The sequence below is a fragment of the Amphibalanus amphitrite genome, unplaced genomic scaffold (assembly GCF_019059575.1).
Source record: "Amphibalanus amphitrite isolate SeventyFive unplaced genomic scaffold, NRLGWU_Aamphi_draft 000839F_arrow, whole genome shotgun sequence".
Classification (NCBI taxonomy): Eukaryota; Metazoa; Arthropoda; class Thecostraca; order Balanomorpha; family Balanidae; genus Amphibalanus; species Amphibalanus amphitrite.
In genome coordinates this window covers 42,103-60,413 of record NW_024882333.1, presented here as the reverse complement: position 1 = coordinate 60,413, position 18,311 = coordinate 42,103, and the positions used below count along the sequence as shown (strand labels likewise).

Below are 18,311 nucleotides of genomic sequence, written 5' to 3'. Positions count from 1 at the left end.
TACCTCCCCCGTACCTTCCGGTGTATTTTTATGGATCGAAAAAGCGCATGATTTATTAAAAGTTATCTCGAGACCCAGGTGATCCAGGTGACCCAGGTTGATCCCAGGTGCTTAATATCAGGGTCACTTTACAGGCGAAAGGCAATTGCACGTACACAGAGTGAAAAACCAGGTCCAGGTGAAAAATTGCCTTTTCACAAAGCCGGTCCATACCACCCGGGTCTCCTATACTTTTCCTTTGTTGGTCCGATACGTCTCCTTTTATGTCGATAAGCTCATGGCTGTCCTGTGTTGGTATCGTTACATGATATTCATTTGCGGGTTGGGTGTTCTTGTTAACCCGCGCCCTGGTGGAGTCTGTTAATAACGTGACCTGGGGGGGGGGGGGTATTTCCCCTCCCCCTCGTATCTCCGGAACTACTGGACGGATCCGCAAAATTCAAACGGCGTTCGAAAGTCCTGTCAAATTTGATGAGGGAAGTCCAATGGGCTGCCATTCAAGGAACTCGTCGGATCATTTTAGTACATACTTGTGAAGAGATACAAAAGCCGATTTGGGACCATCATGAGAGTCCAATACGGTCAGGTGCTCGCCATATCGGTCTCTTGGCCCATACGCCGACTTTTTGGGCGGCATCTGACTCTGAGAGCCCTCACGACGGTATGTGTGGGTCCAATTATTGGCTCCGATGCCCCTCACGACACTCTTTGAGAGCTCCCACGCTGACCCCACGGGCCGCGCTGGCATTTGAGGTCCCCACGATGGTCTTGAGGGCCCTCAAGTCTCATGAAGACCTAATAAGGGCCCCACAACGCTCTCCGAACGTCACCACGGAGGCTTGTTTGGCCGCGCTGGACTATGATGGCCCTCACGATGACCTCTGAAGCCCCTCACGTCGACTTTTTAGGGCCCTTATGATGGCGTTTAAAGGGACCCTCCCACCTTAACATTAGATTTGAGTTGAGATAGCCAAAATGGGGTCCCTGGCTCACAATTACCGGTTTCGGCACTCACAACATCGATAAATGCCTTAAATCGGAAATATTGAATTTCAAAATTGCAGCATTTTGATTCAGAGGGGCTAATGCTTAGGAATACCCCTCTGAATGTGTGACGTCAGCGCAGATATCTAACGATTTTTAAATGTTTGACTAAAACGTTTTGTAGCACGCGTTGGTATATGCTATTTGCGCGCAACATCTGCCGCAAACGCCGCACTTCTAAAATAAAGTCGCTAGAAACAGCGGAGATCCCAAAAAAAGTAAACAAAAGTAAAAGTCTAATATCTTGAAAACCGGTGAATTTTTTTCGGTGAAATTTGGTAGATATTCGTTTTCGCTCTTTCTGAACCGAGCGACATCACTTTCATGCCAATTCATAAACTTTTTTGAAGGTGGGAGGGTCCCTTTAAGTGTCTACCGCAGTCTCGAATGGAACTTATTCGTTCAGGCAATTCACGTGTCCATTTTTGTCACTTATTGTGCGGAGGGGCATCTTACCCAACTTCAGGGGGCGTCTTTCCCACCCTCTGGGGTAAGATGCCCCCTTTCACTACTTCAGGAAAATGATCAATAGCAAAAAAAGTTATATTTCAAGCACAAAAGTGTGGTATTTTGTGGAGAAAAATGATGTCGGCTTTCATTAAAACTCCAAGTTTTTGCTTTCCGATTGTCATTTTCGAATAATTTATGACATTACAAACCCCTGGGCATCTTTCCCTATTCTCCCCTACCAAATTTTATCCAAATCGAAGGGGGTCAGGTACATTAGTGATTGATTTGACTGGAACGACCCAACTACAACCCCATGTATATTGGAAGTTCGCATGTGGTCCCACCTGGCACCTGTCGTTAAAGATCTTATCGCCTGGAATCCCTCAGGTTGACGTATTTACTGACCCAATGCGAACGTTGAAGGGGGAATCAGCAAAATTTACGTCAACCTTGAGCGTCTTCACATAATAGCCTGTGTAACGAAGCATTCATTGATCGATAACTGTATATTCATGTTATTGTGTTTACATGTACTGACGTCACCTGTAATTGGATCGGCTGTCGGTGATTAATAAATCATACAATCAGTGTGTAAATGTGTTTCGCAGGTATCGGAGGCGCCCTTTACTGTCCCCACTGCCACTTGAGATGTATGGAACAACAAAGTTTGGACAGACAGGCGAAGAGATGTGTCGATCACGTCGGCAGGAATGGCAGCTTCAAGTGCGAGTGGTGTCAGTACTCGACCAACATAGTCGCCAATATGAAACGCCACCGTATGAATCATACGGGAGAGCGGCCGTACGGCTGCTCCATCTGCCAAGCACGGTTTGCTCAACGGTCAAACCTCGCCAGACACATGCGGACCCACACGGGGGAACGGCCGTACAGCTGCTCCATCTGCCAGGCACGATTTGCTCAACCGTCAGCCCTCATCATACACATGCGGACCCACACTGGGGAGCGGCCATACGGCTGTTCCATCTGCATGGCACGGTTCGCTGAGCGGGGAAAACTCACCAGACACATGCGGACCCACACGGGAGAGCGGCCTTATGGCTGTTCCATCTGCCAGGCACGGTTCACTCAACGTGCACACTTCACCAAACACCTGCGTAGCCATAAGGGGCAGCGGCGCAGCAATTCTCAATAACAGCTCATCTTTAACCAGGGGTGTGGAGCCGGAGCGGGAGCTGGAGCCGGAGCCGGAGCCGTGAAACAATATAGCCCGGAGCCGAAGTCGGAACCAGAGCCGTCAAAGACTCCGGTTCAATTTTTTTTAAGAGGAAAAATAATTGACTTTGTTTGGTTTGACAGTACAAGGCAGTCATGGGCTATCACGCGAAAAAAAGCTGCCTAGAAAGATGCCTATGTGCTATACATAACATTTCGCCAGGTGCTTATATAGTTATACCCTGTTCGGTGATTGTATGTGCTGTTGAGAAAATAACCTTGTTTTGCAAATACAAGCAACGTGAACCATTCCAATCGCCTTTTTTCTTCCACCCGTATTAAATTGATTGCATACTGCATAGGGGAGTGGGTTATACTAAGTCGAAGCCAGAGCCGGAGCCGGGGCCGCCGGGACATTTCACCCGTAGCCGGAGCCGATTTTTTTTTTTCTCCGGAGCCGGAGCCGTCTGAAATTTTCACGGCTCCGCATCCCTGTTTTTAACCATTACATATACTCATATTGGCGGGAATGGTGACCCCCTTCCGCTTTATTTTGTTGTTTTCTAAGCAGCAGTCAAGGATTATGGGACACGCCATTACACATGCACATCTACTGATTTGCACGGCGTCATAAATACTTTTCCTTTGTTTATCCGAAGGTTACCTGTTCATGGCTCACCTGTGTTGGTATTGTACCTACATGATTCTTATTTGCGCCATCTTCTTTTTATCTGGTGTCTGCATAAGATTTGCCTACTCCATTTTTTTTTTTTTAATCAACTCGGCAAAAATGCCCGCTACTAGCTCAACATTGGATGGGTGGGTGCTGGACATTTTTGCATAATATTGACCCTCTTGCGCTCGATTTATGCTACACATTGTATAGCATACATTTATTGGCATTTGTATTTGTATTTGACAGTTAGGTAAAACACTCAGCACAGTAAAGTGACTATTCCGAGTGCCGCGTCACGATTAAAAGGGGAAAATAGGCTAAGGTGCACTCATAAATCACACCACTCAGCAGACAATCTAAATCACACATTCATCCTTAAAAACGCAGACACAATTCGGAAACGGCGCGTTTAAAACTAAGAAGATTTCTAAATTAATGGGGCAGGCGGTTGTTCAAATTGGCTATGCTGTAGAGCAGGTGTCGCCTCACTGCCTCGGTCCTTAGTCCTCACGCGCATGGAAGAGACAGATCAGTTGCCGGGGTTACATGAGCAAGTAAATGCGTTTCAGGAACGGATTTTCCTATTCGCTCACCATTGTAGTCCGTTTGTAATGCGTATTAACTCTGCTCATGTAACCCCGAGCAGTGTCCCGCCGGGTTGAGCTTGAGCGAAGGGAAGAGTTGGCCAGGATTTGGGAGGACATAGTATCCGGCTCTTCGGTGCATCGTATTATGTTTAGGAAGTTGAGAGTGGATTTCGTACAACCATAGACCTCTGTACCTATTACAGAGGTCTATGGTACAACTGTATCTATACCATACAATATACCAGTAAAACGCCTTTTGGGCGAGGAACGAGCGAGCGAGATAGTGAGCCCTGCACGTGCGGAAGGGCGAGAGGGTACTTCCAACGGGCTTGCGCAAAGCACCCTTCTAATCGGTCGCTAGCAGTATACCAAATTTGAACGCAATCGGCCCAGCCGTTCCTGAGATCTGGAAGCGGCATTCTGCACGTGCGCACGTGTAAACGGGGTCCAAACTGACTCTTGCACGGCACCCTACTAACTGGTCCCCAACCGTGTACCAAATTTGAGCGCAATCGGCCCAGCCGTTCTCGAGATCTGGAAGCGCCCCCTGCACGTGCGCACGTGCAGTAGCACCCTAACCGCAACACATGGGAATGCATTGCCTGGTGGGTGTCTACCTGTATGCCAAGTTTCAGCGAAATCGCCCCAGTAATTACCGAGTTATTGAAATGGGAACAAATTTGACACCTCTTATTGTTGTATTTTGCACGTGCACTGGGGGTGACCCACATGCATCGAGAGTATCCTATTTTTGGTAGAAGGGATGCTGCTACCCTACAAAAATTACCGCAAGTCAATCGCCCAAGCGGCTGCTGAGATATGAGCCTGTCAAAATCACTAATTTTACAAAACAGCTTGAACACCCTTGACTTTTCACGTGGCACGTGCCACGACGGTCACTGAGATGTATCAAAAGTAGTCTATTACGGGGTAGAAGGGATGGGGCTACCCAGCAAAAAAGACCGCAGGCCAATCGGTCCAGCGGTTGCTGAGATATAAGCCTCTCAAAAGCGTTACAGGCCGGGCCGGGCCGGGCCGGGCCGGGCCGCTCATACTGAGATTTTTCCGTTATATTGAAAAGACTCGCTTCGCTCGCTCGTAACAATATAGGTACACCTATATGCAGATTACTTCTTAAAAAGCTGAAACTCTGCTTGAGGCTCATGATTAATAAAATTGATATAAGAATAACCAGTAACCTCATAATATAAATCAGAAATAGGAGCCAAAAAGTTATATTTAAAAATATCGAATATTTCGCTCCCGGAGCTTCGTCAGCGATAATTACAGAAAAACATATACGTTTTAAACAAAAAAAATTGTTTTTATTTGTTAAAAACGTATATGTTTTTCTGTAATTATCGCTGACGAAGCTCCGGGAGCGAAATATTCGATATTTTTAAACATACCTAACTTTTTGGCTCCTATTTCTGATTTATATTATGAGGTTACTGGTTATTCTTAATTCTTATATCAATTATATGCAGATTATATGGGTAGGCACTGAAGTGAGCAATTCAACTTGCGGTATTCGATAAATGTGCGTAGATTTGGTTACGGGTGTGCACAGTTGATGCTAATAGTGTGCCCATTGCACGGGACCTCGTTGCGGTCACCGAACTGTCAGAGCTCTAGAGTCTGGACATCATTGGAGTCATACCGACTGACTCTTTCTGTGTTATACCTTATAGCTGTTATTTCTGGTGACTGCAGACAACCAGTGTTGAGAATATACAGCGTGTCCCAGAATTGACCGAACACTGATCCTATCAGCGGATAAGATAAGGCAAAAATAATTGCACCTTTTTCTTTTTATCGTCCGATATAGCCAATAAGGGTAGCTTCGAAATGGCCGCTAGCTACAACATTAGCCGACAATTATAGCTAAATGCCAGACGATGCTGGCTTCAGTTGTTTTACGGGTCTCCCGAAACTGGTTCTAAGACGGTTTTCATTGTCTTCTGGCCGGTGGATACTATAAATATTTTCTATTAACTTTGCATCCAAACTGTTCCCAGGCCATAAGGCATTCTCTCCCCAAACCAAAAATTCTGCCTACACCACTGTTGCGCTGTTTTTGACATCTGGCGTACCTTTGGCTTCCAACAGCTTTGGTTTCCAGAACAAACCCGTTTATGGCTATTCAGTTCACGACAACCAGTTTTTGTAATGCTTGAAATGAAAATTACCGCAGTAGCAATCTGTGTTAACGGTCGTCTTTGGGGCATCACGTGAAGCTGAAGCAGTGGCGGCGGAATAGGGGGTGCAGGGGGTGCAGCTGCACCCCCATCGAAAAACATGGGGGTGCAAACATATCTTTTTGCACCCCCAAAATCTGTACAAGGGGCCCGTCGCACCATCCAATACATTTTCTCCCGAAAACCAGTGATCGGGAAACGAACACTGATGTGGAATCATCCGGGATGTCCAATTATGGTCAGGAGCGTCCAATGCTAGTCTTTGGGGCCCCCACACCGGCTAGAAGTGTCCCGAGCCGCGTTTGGTGCTCCATGCGGCATCTGAGGGCCCGCACGACGGCCTCAGAGGGCCCTTTTATGACGATATCTGAGGGCTCCCACGACGACCTCTGTCCCCTGAGGCCCTACAACGGCCACTAAGGGCCCTCATGACGACCGCTGAGGGTCCCACAGATACTCCAGGGCCTCAAGGAGACTCCAGGGGCCACACTGGCCTCTGAGGGCCCCTATGACGGCCTCTGAGGGCCCTTACAATGATCTCTGAGGGCTCTCATGACGACCTATGTCCCTTGGGGCCCTATAACGACCACTAAGGGCCCTCATGACGACCGCTGAGGGTCCCACAGGACTCCAGGGGCCCCGCTGGCCTCTACGACGGTCTCTGAGGACCCTCGTGACGGCCCTAGACCCAACTCAAGTCTGAGGGCCCATTTTGCTTCAGACAGCCCAGCGACGGCCTTTGGGGGCCCCAACACAACCAGGCTGCAGGGGCTATGCTGGCATCTGAGGGCCCTGCAACGGTCTATTGAGGGCCCTAACGATGGCCTCTAGCGGTCTTACCAAGGCCTCTGAGAGCCCTGCAAAGGTATCTGAGGGCCCATGAAGGCTTCCGAAGGCTTCTAAGGGCCATCACAACAACTTCTGAGGACCCCAGGACGGTCCCTGAGGGGCTGAAGGCCCTGACGACGACCTTCCTGGGCCCTCATGATGGTCTCTAAGACCCAACGCAAGCTCCAAAGGCCCACGCTGGCGTCTGAGGGCCCCACGACGGCCTCTGAGCGTCTCGACGCAGGCAGGCTCCAGGGGCCATGCTGACCTCTGAGGGCCCTCTTGACGGCTTCTAGGGCCTAACGAAGGCTTCAAGGGCCAACGCTGGCCTCTGAAGAACCCTACGACAGCCTCGGAGGGTCTCAACTCTCAACTCAACGCAGGCAGGTGCCAGGAGACATGCTGGCCTCTGAGGGTCCCGCAGAGTTCAGATTCAGAGGACCCAACGACCTTTGTGGACCTTACGAAGTACGAAGGTCTCCGAGAGCTCACGCAGGCTCCTGGAATTCCACGATGGAAAAAAAAACGATTCTCAGGCCCCATTTCGGCTTGTTGAGGCACTTTATCTGCTCTTGGTGCCCCGTTGCCGGCCTCTGAGAGACTGAGAGTCTCAATGTCGGAACTTATTGGGCCATGGGCCCTACACCGGCTTTTATGGCCCCTACATCGACTCTTGGGACTCATGACCCATGAAATGTGGATCTAGGTAAGCGGCTTCTAAGAATCCCCATGCTAGTTCTGGTAGCCGCCAGCCGAATATTTGGACTCACACGCGAGCTCCTGGGACCCCTTGCATACCCCAGGGGTCTACCTGCCTCTAAGACCCCACACATGCTTTTTGGGCTCAAACGCTTGCCCCTGAAGGCCCCACTGAGACCCCTTTCCTCTATTCAGTCCTCCATACCGGCTCTTTAGGATAAACATCGGCTCCTGTGGCCTCCATCCCGGCTTTGGAGGGCCTCCATACAGGCTTTTTGGGGGTCCGATGCTGGTTTCTGACAGCCCCCAAAAGACTTTCGAGCCTATACTGCCTTCTGAAACCTTTCAGCAACTTTCAAGGGACCGACCCTGATCGGAGGGCTCATTCAGTCTGGGAAGTCATGTAAGTCTGAAGCCTGTCTAGGCTGTCCCGTAGCTCAGTTGGTAGAGCATTGGACTCCCGGTAGTGAGAGCCCGGGTTCGAGACTCTCCGGCGCTCGATATTTGAGACTCCTGACGGGGATTGTCTGCGGTTGGTGGGAGCAGCCGCAGCCAGTTGAAGTCAGTTGAGTGGGACAGGCCGTGTCCGGCTTTGAAGGGCACGTTAAACTTTGGCATCTAATTTCTCCCGTTACCCGGAATTGCGCGATCGGACGGTAGGGGTCGGGGTCTACGCAACAAGCTCTGCTTAGCGTGGGCTTCGGCTCTGTCAATCCATCCATTCAAACATTCGAGCTAAATTTATAAAAAAGTCTGGAGGAGTCTCTATGTGGTCGGTTTCCAAGGGGCTTCTAAACACGGTCTTCTTGGAACGGTCTCGTAAGGCCCTCAATGGTCCACTGCGGATCCAGAAAAGTGGTTTGAGACGCTGCGGGTGGTGACTAGTCTAAAATATTAGCCGATAAAAAACTAGCTGCATTCGCTTCTTTATGCTTTCATTATTTGAGATAGGTAGGTGCACTGCAATTTCAAACCTTTTACAGAACTTGTGTGTATGGGGATAGTTTTCCAAAATCTTCGTTTTTCATAAATCAATAATAATCACTCAAAAAAAAAAAAATGAAGGGGGCCCACAACTTCCAGAGGGGCCCCTTGAGAAAACTTTGCACCCCCATCCAGAATTACCTTCCGCCGCCACTGAGCTGAAGGGGCGCACCGTGGCTCAAATTGTCTCACACGAGTTTCGACGAGTGCCTGGCCGTCTCGGCTGTTGGGGCGTTGTTACCATCTGACGTCCACACACGACTTTTTTGTCGCTTCAAAGGGCCGAATACCTTCGTAAGACCACAAAGTGTGTTTCCATTGACTTGTTATTGCATATGTTATGATTTATAGCTGCTTTGTAGCGATTATTTCCGTAAGCTTTGGCATATTTTTCAGATGAGGGGCCCCAAATTTCAAAATTTTGTCAAAGATAGTGGTCAAAAGTAGACTGATGTTTCGTAGCTAACCCTGATCTGTCGTTTAGCTTGTTTTTGGGTAGATGCGTGGCGTTTGTTGTCCATGACATGGCAACCACCCGCTTGACGACTGGTGCATGCTCCTTTTTGGTCGCGCCCAGGCTTGTCGATCAGGTTATCTCTTGCTCTCTTTGGCTTCGCTCGCTGATATAACTGCGGTTTGCTCATCCCTGCCTGCTTGCAAATGAGCTACTGGAGCTCTCCAGCAAGAGCAATGCCGAAAGTCCGTTTACGAACTTCAGAATTGCACTTTATTCACCATGATTGCCTTTTGTTTACTGAGGCTGAAAATGAAAAGGGATGACTCTGGATAATAACTGACTCGAGTCGTGACCGGTCACCAAAAACACACAGTCTCCAAGCTCGATAGCTAAGGTATGTCTTTTGTCTTATAAAAGTATAATGCTCGTATCTAATTAGAATCGAGCGCAATCGTACTTTTAGCCAGGAAATAAATGTTCGGTCAATTCTGGGACACCCTGTACAATGTTTTCACGGAAACTGATGATGGTGACGAATCATGGTGATCAGATGTCACGTGACCAATGCATGCTATAAAATTTCCGTCATCTAGGTACTAAGGATTTCAGACCCTCGGGAACAGTCCTTTTCGGCTATTTCCTTGTGTAGTGTATATGTTTGATTGTAAAGTGACCATCCCACCTTCACCCGCGCGGGGCTGGGGGGGGGGGGGTAAATTTCCCCCCCCCTCGCGAATTTTTGCAATATCTCAAAAACGGCGGCGCGCAGCGCCGCCAAACTTTCAGTGCCTTTTCTTACAGCAATTTGACACGTTCCCTGAAAATTTGAGCGAAATCCTTCGGAAACTTTTTTGAAAAAAGGCCTTTTAGTAACGTCATGTTCGCCATTTTCGCCTCAAAAACGGCAAAATTTCAAACGCCGCTAACATCTTCATTTTTAAGGGAATCAAGACGTAACAAAAAATGTTATACGTGATTCTACTTCGTCTCTCAAATGGCCATCTCGATTTTTGAAAATTTTTGATTTTGGCCAAAAGAATTTTTTTCTCAAAAAACTGACTTTTTTGGGAAAATAATAAAATCCAAAATTTTGCGTGTATCGAAAAAAACCGGAATACATGTCAGAGAAGTGGTCCATGTGCACCTACATACTAATTTTCAGAAGAATCGGTTCATAAATGTGGGAGTTATTCAACAATTTATGACGTCACGACTAACAATTTTTTTGAAAAATGATTTTTTTGGAAGTTCTAGACCTCGTACGGAAACAAAAATAGCACCATTCGATTCGCCGTGAAAAACTGCATCAGATAGACACCTTTTTAAGCCTTAACAACCAACTTCAAAATTTGACTCCACTTGACCTGACCTTGACCTGACCTCGACCTGAAATTCATCCAGATGTGGTCCATATCACCTATTGAGTGTGCCTATTAAATTCTATGAAAAAATGACCCATAAAGCATGTGTCGCACATGCCCTTTTCTATATTTTGTTTTTGGTGACCCGACCTGACCTGACCTGACCTTGACCTTGACCTCTGAATGATATTGTATGCAAGGAATATTGTCTTGGTAGCCTAAGAACACGTTTTGGGCAATCAGTCTCAGTCCATGACTCCATTCTTCGGCAACTACGGTGCAAGGCCGATACTGAGGAACTTGCAATTTGTACCCTTGACCTGACCTTGACCTTGACCTCAAACTTTAAATTAAGTAAATGTTTTTAGTTGTTCGTGATGAGATCTTTCGATTGGCGTTTGAATTTTCCAAATCGGACCATTAGTTCGGGAGATAACAGGGGGGGGGGGTAAAATTCCCCCCCCCCCAGCCCCGCGCGTTCGGCTGGAGACCCCAGCCCCGCGCGGATTAACATTAGTTTTGAGTTCAGATAGCCAAATTAGAGTCCGTGTCTTGCAACTACCGGTCTGGGCACTCACAACATTGAGATTACTTGTGATCGTTAACGCTCGCGTGATTTGTCATGAAATTTGGGATCGATCACAGGAGATTCGTGACTATAGGGCATCTACACCTTTTGTCAGTTAAATTCGGTGTGAACCCGTCCATTTTATAACTAACGAAATGTGTGTAGACATACCGCAATATTATGTGCACGAATCGCATACTCGAGGGCAGCGCTTTTCGAGGAGCGCTGTGGCCCGAAGGTTTGGACTTTGAATTGTGAAAAACGCCCGCCCGCCGGAAAACGCAAACACCGCAAAACGCGCAAAACGCACGCCCGAAACGCCAACGCAAACGTCGCAAAAAATAAACAAACGCCCGCCCGCCGCAAACCGCAAATAAAAAACGCAAAAACGCCGCAAAACAATAAAACCGCCCGCCAACCGCAAACAAATTTAACACCGCAAACGACGCAAAAAAAGAAGAAAACCGCCCGCATCTCCCGCCCGCCCGCCCGCCCGCCGCCAAAGACAAACACCGCAAAAAACACAAAACGCCCGCCCGCCGCAAAACGTAAACACCGCAAAACGTGTAAAACGCACGCCCGAAAAGCCAACGCAAACGGCAAAAAATCACCCGACCGCCGCAAACCACACAGAAAAAAACGCCGAAACGCCGAAAAAAATAAAACCGCCCGCACCGCACCGACGCTAACTGCTAACCGAAAACGACTAAGTCGCCCGCCAGCCGCCAAACGCAAACACCGCAAATAAGCGCCCGGCCGCAGCAAGATAATAATTTATCAGCGGCTGGCATACCGCTAGGCTGGTCGTTTTCACAAATCAAAAAGATATCTGCAAAAATCTCCTAGATGAAAGCGCCCGATTAAAAAACGGATGGCACGTGCGTGTTCCTCGCCCCCAACTTCCTTCAGGTCAATCGTCATTTGGGTCATCTAACGCATTGACGTATCTGCAAAAATCTCCTAGATGAAAGCGCCCGAGTAAAAAACGGATGGCACGTGCGTGTTCCTCGCCCCCAACTTCCTTCAGGTCAATCGTCATTTGGGTCATCTAACGCATTGACGACCGGCTGGGTGGAATGAACATTGCGCCAAGAAACGTAAGTATATTGTCAAAAAGAATCCCCAGAGTGGTGGATCCCAAAAGTTTGAAACTACCACTTTGGCCCACTGGACGACACCTTAAACAGTTGCCGACCGGATGACACCCATTGTTTGGTCACCCACCAGTGGCGGCGGAAGCAGGGGGGCAAGGGGGGCAGCTGCACCCTAAAGCTATGGAAAGGGGCGCCTCGAAAATCTGTAGAGGATGCAGGAAGTTAAGAGGTGCGGCAGCCATAAAGCTGAGCAGTGCGACACCGCAACTGATAAAGGCACTTGTGACGTGACACGAAGAGGGTGGCAATGACGTGGGAAAAGTATCTTTTGATATGCTGAAGAGTGGAGGGCATCCTTATCTGAAACAAAGGCAGATGCTGCCGACCCTGTCGAATATAATCTTGCCAGGCGATAAAGGCTAGGAGGGCGCAGCCACTCGAGAAGCGCGCCATGCGAAAGAGGGGCGCCTGCATGCGAAAGAGGGGCGCCTGTGTGTGGGACGAAAAAGAAACATTTATGGAGACGTCTTTGAAGGCGATAGCCTCCGAACGCCAACACGAACATATGAGGGCTTATAGCGTTGCAGGCTCCATGCGACAAAAAGGGGCGCCTGATGGCCGATATGCGAGAGGAAATTAGTTTGTGTAACATTTATCGGGGGCGGTTTGCCGTTTACAACATATGAATGTTAAGGGAGGTCCGAGATTGGGGCCTGTAAAATTACACTGTCCGTATGGGCGGTTACACCCCTAGTGCTAGGGCGTATTTTGCGTTTTTTTTTACTGGGGAGATGATTATGACCAGGAATAGCACTCTGCAAACTTCTATGGGCGCCTGTATAGGGGCGAAACTGATTTTCCAGTGCAGGGACGGCCATCGGCATGGTAAGGGGCGCCCAGCGGGAAGGGGCGCTTCAATATCGTTTGCACCCCTATCCTAGAATACCTTCCGCCGCCACTGTCACCCACGCCATAGTATGCATCATGGGTGCGCCGAAATGACCAAAAGTCCCAATTTGCGGTGTGCAGGGTCATTTTCAACGGCACGTGGCACGTGGTTCTGGACTTTTCCGGCCACTTTGCGACATACCCATGGGTAGTGCACCGAATGGTGGTTGATCTGCATGTAAGAAAATGGGGGGTCGTTTGGATCGTTTTCGAGCAATCTGCCGTGGAACGCATTTTTTCATTTTCCCCATTGGCTTAACACGGGAATTTTTAAAGTCACGTGGCACGTGCACCAGATGGTCCGCGGAGGGGAGACCCATACCAGAACGTAGATCACCTGGCCCACTAGAAATCCTGAAAAAAATCAGAATATTTGGACCAGCCGTTTTCAAGAGCATCAAGTTGTACTGATCTCAAGCAGCTTTTGCCAAATTGTCAGGGAACTCAGATTTGTTTTTCAATAGAAAAACACAATTCTAAAGAATAGTGTTTTAACTATTGACAACAAACCTTCGGTTAATATCTCGGCGCAGGTTAGGCAGTCGGCGGTAAAGCATTCAATTTCAGCACAGCGGCAAAACGCTCCATTTTCGGCGATAGCGCAAGTAGAATCGGCTGCTCCAGCACAGGTTTAGAGGGAACGCACGCGATTTAGCAACAAAAACAACCAAATTCGGCACTGTTCATTCAATTTCGGCGGGTAACCGGAGGCGCTCAGATGATTCATTTTTTCAGGAACGCTTCTTGAGCATCAAATGAATCGTCATACAGCTTTGTGGCTTTGGGACATTCTCAGGGGGAGAAAAGCAGGCCATGGTTTGTTTAGCGTCACAGTACCTACCTAAGGCCGTCTCGCTGTTTCTCGTTTTGAATTGTGATGTGAAAAATTGATGAGCTTTATTGAGTAAGTACTACTTATCCTAAAAGATAACATCAGTGGGCTGGTTTCGTTTTTTATTACAGTACCCGGGCCGCTCCTGTCCGCACATGGCGGACGACAATCGACAAATCAAACGCTAATTGTTGTTGGACTCGAGGCAAACCCCGATTTTCTTTTAATGAAGTATGTCTGTGCTGTTGTCACTGTATGCCAAGACTTTACCCAAAACATGAACCCATTTCATCAGAAGGTGTTATTCAGTTATTTTACTTCACCTTGAAAACAACCAATCACCATGTCAATCACACATAGGGGAAAGTGGGGTAAGACGGGCACCTTAACTTTGGAGCCATTTTTCGGCCGGTTAGAAACATCATAGAAACGGGAAACTGGGTGAAAACCTTTTTCAGACATTTTACTTTCATTTGCCAGAAGATGAGACTTAGACCTGATTCAACAAATAAACTGCAGCTATTTTTGCAAAACCTTGCAAAAACCCGTCTTACCCCACCCCATGGGGTAAGACGGTCACATGGGTAGGGCAAGACGGCCAGCTTCTTTCACCGATCAGCGCAGCTCGCAACAAATGCCCGAGATTAGCCGCATTTATACAGTCGCTCGTTGGTCTCAAGTGCTTCGGAAATGGCAGTATACGAGATTCGTGCAGAAGGCGTATGCTCCTATATAGGCCCTAGTTCAGAAGCCATGTAGAACCGTTTTTCACATTCATTATTCGAGAATAAACTGTGCCGAAGGAATATTGCTAACATGTCTGTGAGTATCGGAATCGAACATATTCTTATTAGAAATGCTTCTTTTTTCCTACAGCAACAAAAATATTTTCACCATTACAGACCCATTGGGTTCATAGTTGCCCGTCTTACCCCAAACTCAATGTCAGAAGTTCAGCACGATTTTTCGCTGTGGACAATTTGATGCAGACAAAGCAAATCCGCCGTAAATGAACACTGTTGGCATATGAGTGTACCACAAGTGATTGCGAGTTTTTAACTCTATAGTGCTGTACACAAAAGCTTGCACAATACATTATGGATGTTTTCAATGAAATGAGTGTTTTAAAGAAATCAAAATAAAAGATTATCGACTGAACACAAATTCACCAGACTTGAATGGTGGTGTGTAGTGGGAAAGGCAATTCTGGTCCTAACTTTTCTTGCTCGTAGCGCTATTGGTTTGGTCTGCAGAAGGGGTGCCCGTCTTACCTACCCTGACCGTCTTACCCCACTTTCCCCTAACACAATTATATCAACCATACCAGAATGAGTCCTACCAACTGGTTATCGTCGCACGTCCTCCTGTTATGTTATGATCTATTGATCAACCATGCCTGCGTGAAACATCAAACATCCCTCGCCTACTGTGAGCAAAGGGACACGAAAATACATAAATTCAGCATTCCGTATCGTATCACCACGCCTCTCCTCACCCCGCTCCACCGTCCCCCATGAACACCACCAAAGGCTTAGCGCCGACAGTCTAACCCGTCCCATAGAAAAGACTCGCAGCTGCGGCAGGTGCAATCTTTCTTCGCCCCGGCCCCCGCCCCTCCCCCCCCCCCCACACATATATCAAACAGCATCTGACTGTCCATCTGGTGCTCGGCGCATCCTTTGAACAACCGCGCGACGACACCGGGCGTCTCCGGCGCACGGGCGAGGTCAAAGTTCAGTAGTCGCATACCCTGTCGGTCTGGCTTTGTTCTTCGCCGTCTTCGTTTTAAGCAGGTAGGTACCTCTGCAGTGATGTTAGTACTTACTTTATAAAAGTTAATGCATTGTAATGTTTTGTTTAACCCACAGAAAGCACGGACATGAAATCATTCTCATCGCTGGCGAATGCGAATGGAATAATCGGCCATAAAGGAGAGGGTGGAGGGCCGGAGGCATGCATAAGTCCAGACATTGAGACAGTGGCAACAGTAAACACCTTTAACCCTCGCCCGCACATGCCATTTTCCCATCCTAGAACGCACATGGGGGGGGGGGTGGTTGCCACCCCCCCCGCGCCATTTCGTTCCTGTTGGAGATAGAGCTTAGCAGTAAAGACCAAAAAGATTCTTTGGGAAGAGACGAATCCAATGATACCCAGTTTTACCTTCTCAGGTCAGTCATTGACCTTCCAGGTCAGGTCAAACTAAAAAATGTTGCTGTTTTGGGTCACCGTTGGATATCAAGTGTGCTGCTTATCAAATACCGATGACGATGCTGTTTTCTGGTGCCAAGCCAGCTAGAACCTCTTTGTCACACTACCCGACCAGAATTTTGCTGCTGAGGTCATTTCAGGTCAAGTTAGGTCAAGGTCAATTATATGTGTTTGTATGTCTGTGTGTGTCTGTGTGTATACTGATGTGTGCACCGATTGTTTTTGGGTCCATATTACATGAAATCATGATCTGAGAAGCTTTTACCAAAAATGCAGTCAAAAAAACTTCAAAAAAAGTAAATTCAGCTTGCCTAAAACGCAATTATCTTAGGTGACCTAGGTTGACCTTGACCCTGACCTTGACCCCTGTACATCGTCAAACAACATGTTCCATGATAGGTAGGAGGTAAGACTGGCAAAAAAGGCCGAAATCAGGGTGTCAAAAGCTCATAAGGCCCATGGCAAACGCAAGATGTTGAGAATTGGCCATTTGGGTCATGACATGACCTGAAAAACAAGGTCATATCTCCGAAACCAAAAATCACAGAAACTTGAAATTTTCAGTGGACATCAAGAAAGGATAGAGGAGCAGCTATACGAAAAATCAGCCTTCTAGCTCTAAAAATGTTGAGTGCAGAGCAGAAAGACTACCTGGGGGGGGGTGGCAACCACCCCCCCCCCCATGTGCGGGCAAGGGTTAAAACGTTTGACTTAATAACAATGCTCCAACAAGCTCATTTTGTAAGCGAGAAGTCTCTCCCTGCCTCCAAATAACCGCCGCAATTAAATGAATATCGCCGAATTTGGTTGCTGCTGTTCTAAATATCGTGCGGCCGTCTCCAATCTCCAGCGGCATCGCCGAAATACAATGCGGACACGCCGAAACCGGGCGTCTTTTGCTGCTGCGCCGAAATTAAATGCTTTAATGCCGATCACCGCTATAAACGGCCGACATGCAATGCTATACTGATACATAGCTTTGCGGGATGTCTACAAAGAATCCGCTAGGTCTAAAATGGACGCGTACGTACCGAAATAAACTGACAAAAGGTGTAGAAGCGATGCTTGAGAAGAAATAAGTTCAGAGAGTTTGAGGTCACAGAGAGGTAGGAGAGTTGGAGTTGGAGGTCACAATTAGAGGTTACAGAGGTCATCTGGGACACGTCAGGTCACAGAGGTCCACTTGGGGTCATCACAGAGGTCATCTGGGATACGTCAGGTCACAGAGGTCAACTTGGGGTCATCACAGAGCTCAATTGGAGATCACGGAGGTAATCTGAAACACGTCAGGTCACAGAGGGCAACTTGGGGACACGTCAGGTCACATAGGTCAACTTTGGGTCATCACAGAGCTCAATTGGGGTCATCTGGGACACGTCAGGTCACAGAGGTCAGCTTGGAGTCATCAAAGAGCTCAATGGAGGTCACGGAGGTCATCTGAGACATGTTAAGTCACAGGGGTCAACTTGGGGATCATCCAGAGCACTGTTGGAGGTCATGGGGGTCATCTGGAACACGTCAGGTCACAGAGGTCAACTTTGGGTCATCACAGAGCTCAATTGGAAGTCAGGGGGTCATCTGGGACACGTCAGGTCACAGAGGTCAGCTTGGGGTCATCAGAGAGGTCACTTAGAGGTCACAGAGGTCTTATGGGACACGTCAGGTCACAGAGGTCAGTTTGGGGCAATCTCAGAGCTCAAATTGAGGCCAGCTGGGACACGTCAGGTCACAGAGCTCAGCTTGGAGTCATCAGTGAGCTCAATTATTGGAGGTCACGGAGGTCATCTGGGACACGTCAGGTCACATAGGTCAGCTTAGGGTCATCACAGAGCTCTATTGGAGGTCATTGGGGTCATCTGGGACACGTCAGGTGACAGGTCACAGAAGTCAGCTTGGGGTCATCAGAGAGGTCACTTAGAGGTAGCAAAGCACATAGTTGTGTAAACGCTTCACTGTCTGGTCTGTTCGTATGTACCCCACTTCAAGTCCATATTGGTCCCATTTTGAATGGCTGGCTGGGGATAGAGCAATGGAATGTCATGAGTGAATGAGACGAATCAACGTGAAGTAAAATTCAAAATAGGGTAGGGTGGGTAAAGTGCCCACTCTAACTTCTCAGCCTCAATATCTAAGATGTAGCCTAAGCACGTATCTCCGACACTTTGAGCAAAGTATTAACGCATACACGCGTCTGTGTGAGC

General features: G+C 48.0%; 1 protein-coding gene across 2 annotated transcripts in view; it reads left to right on the top strand.

The window, feature by feature from the left end:
* LOC122366917 (histone-lysine N-methyltransferase PRDM9-like) overlaps window positions 1-2,996 on the top strand; it is a 90,788-nt gene extending 87,792 nt beyond the window's left edge. For both annotated transcript variants that reach the window (XM_043339582.1, XM_043339581.1), the window contains exon 11: window positions 2,103-2,996. In XM_043339582.1, the coding sequence (XP_043195517.1) occupies window positions 2,103-2,647 (545 nt within the window). In that variant the 3' untranslated portion in view covers window positions 2,648-2,996. The remainder of the gene's footprint in view (window positions 1-2,102) is intronic.
* Window positions 2,997-18,311: the final 15,315 nt, after the last annotated feature.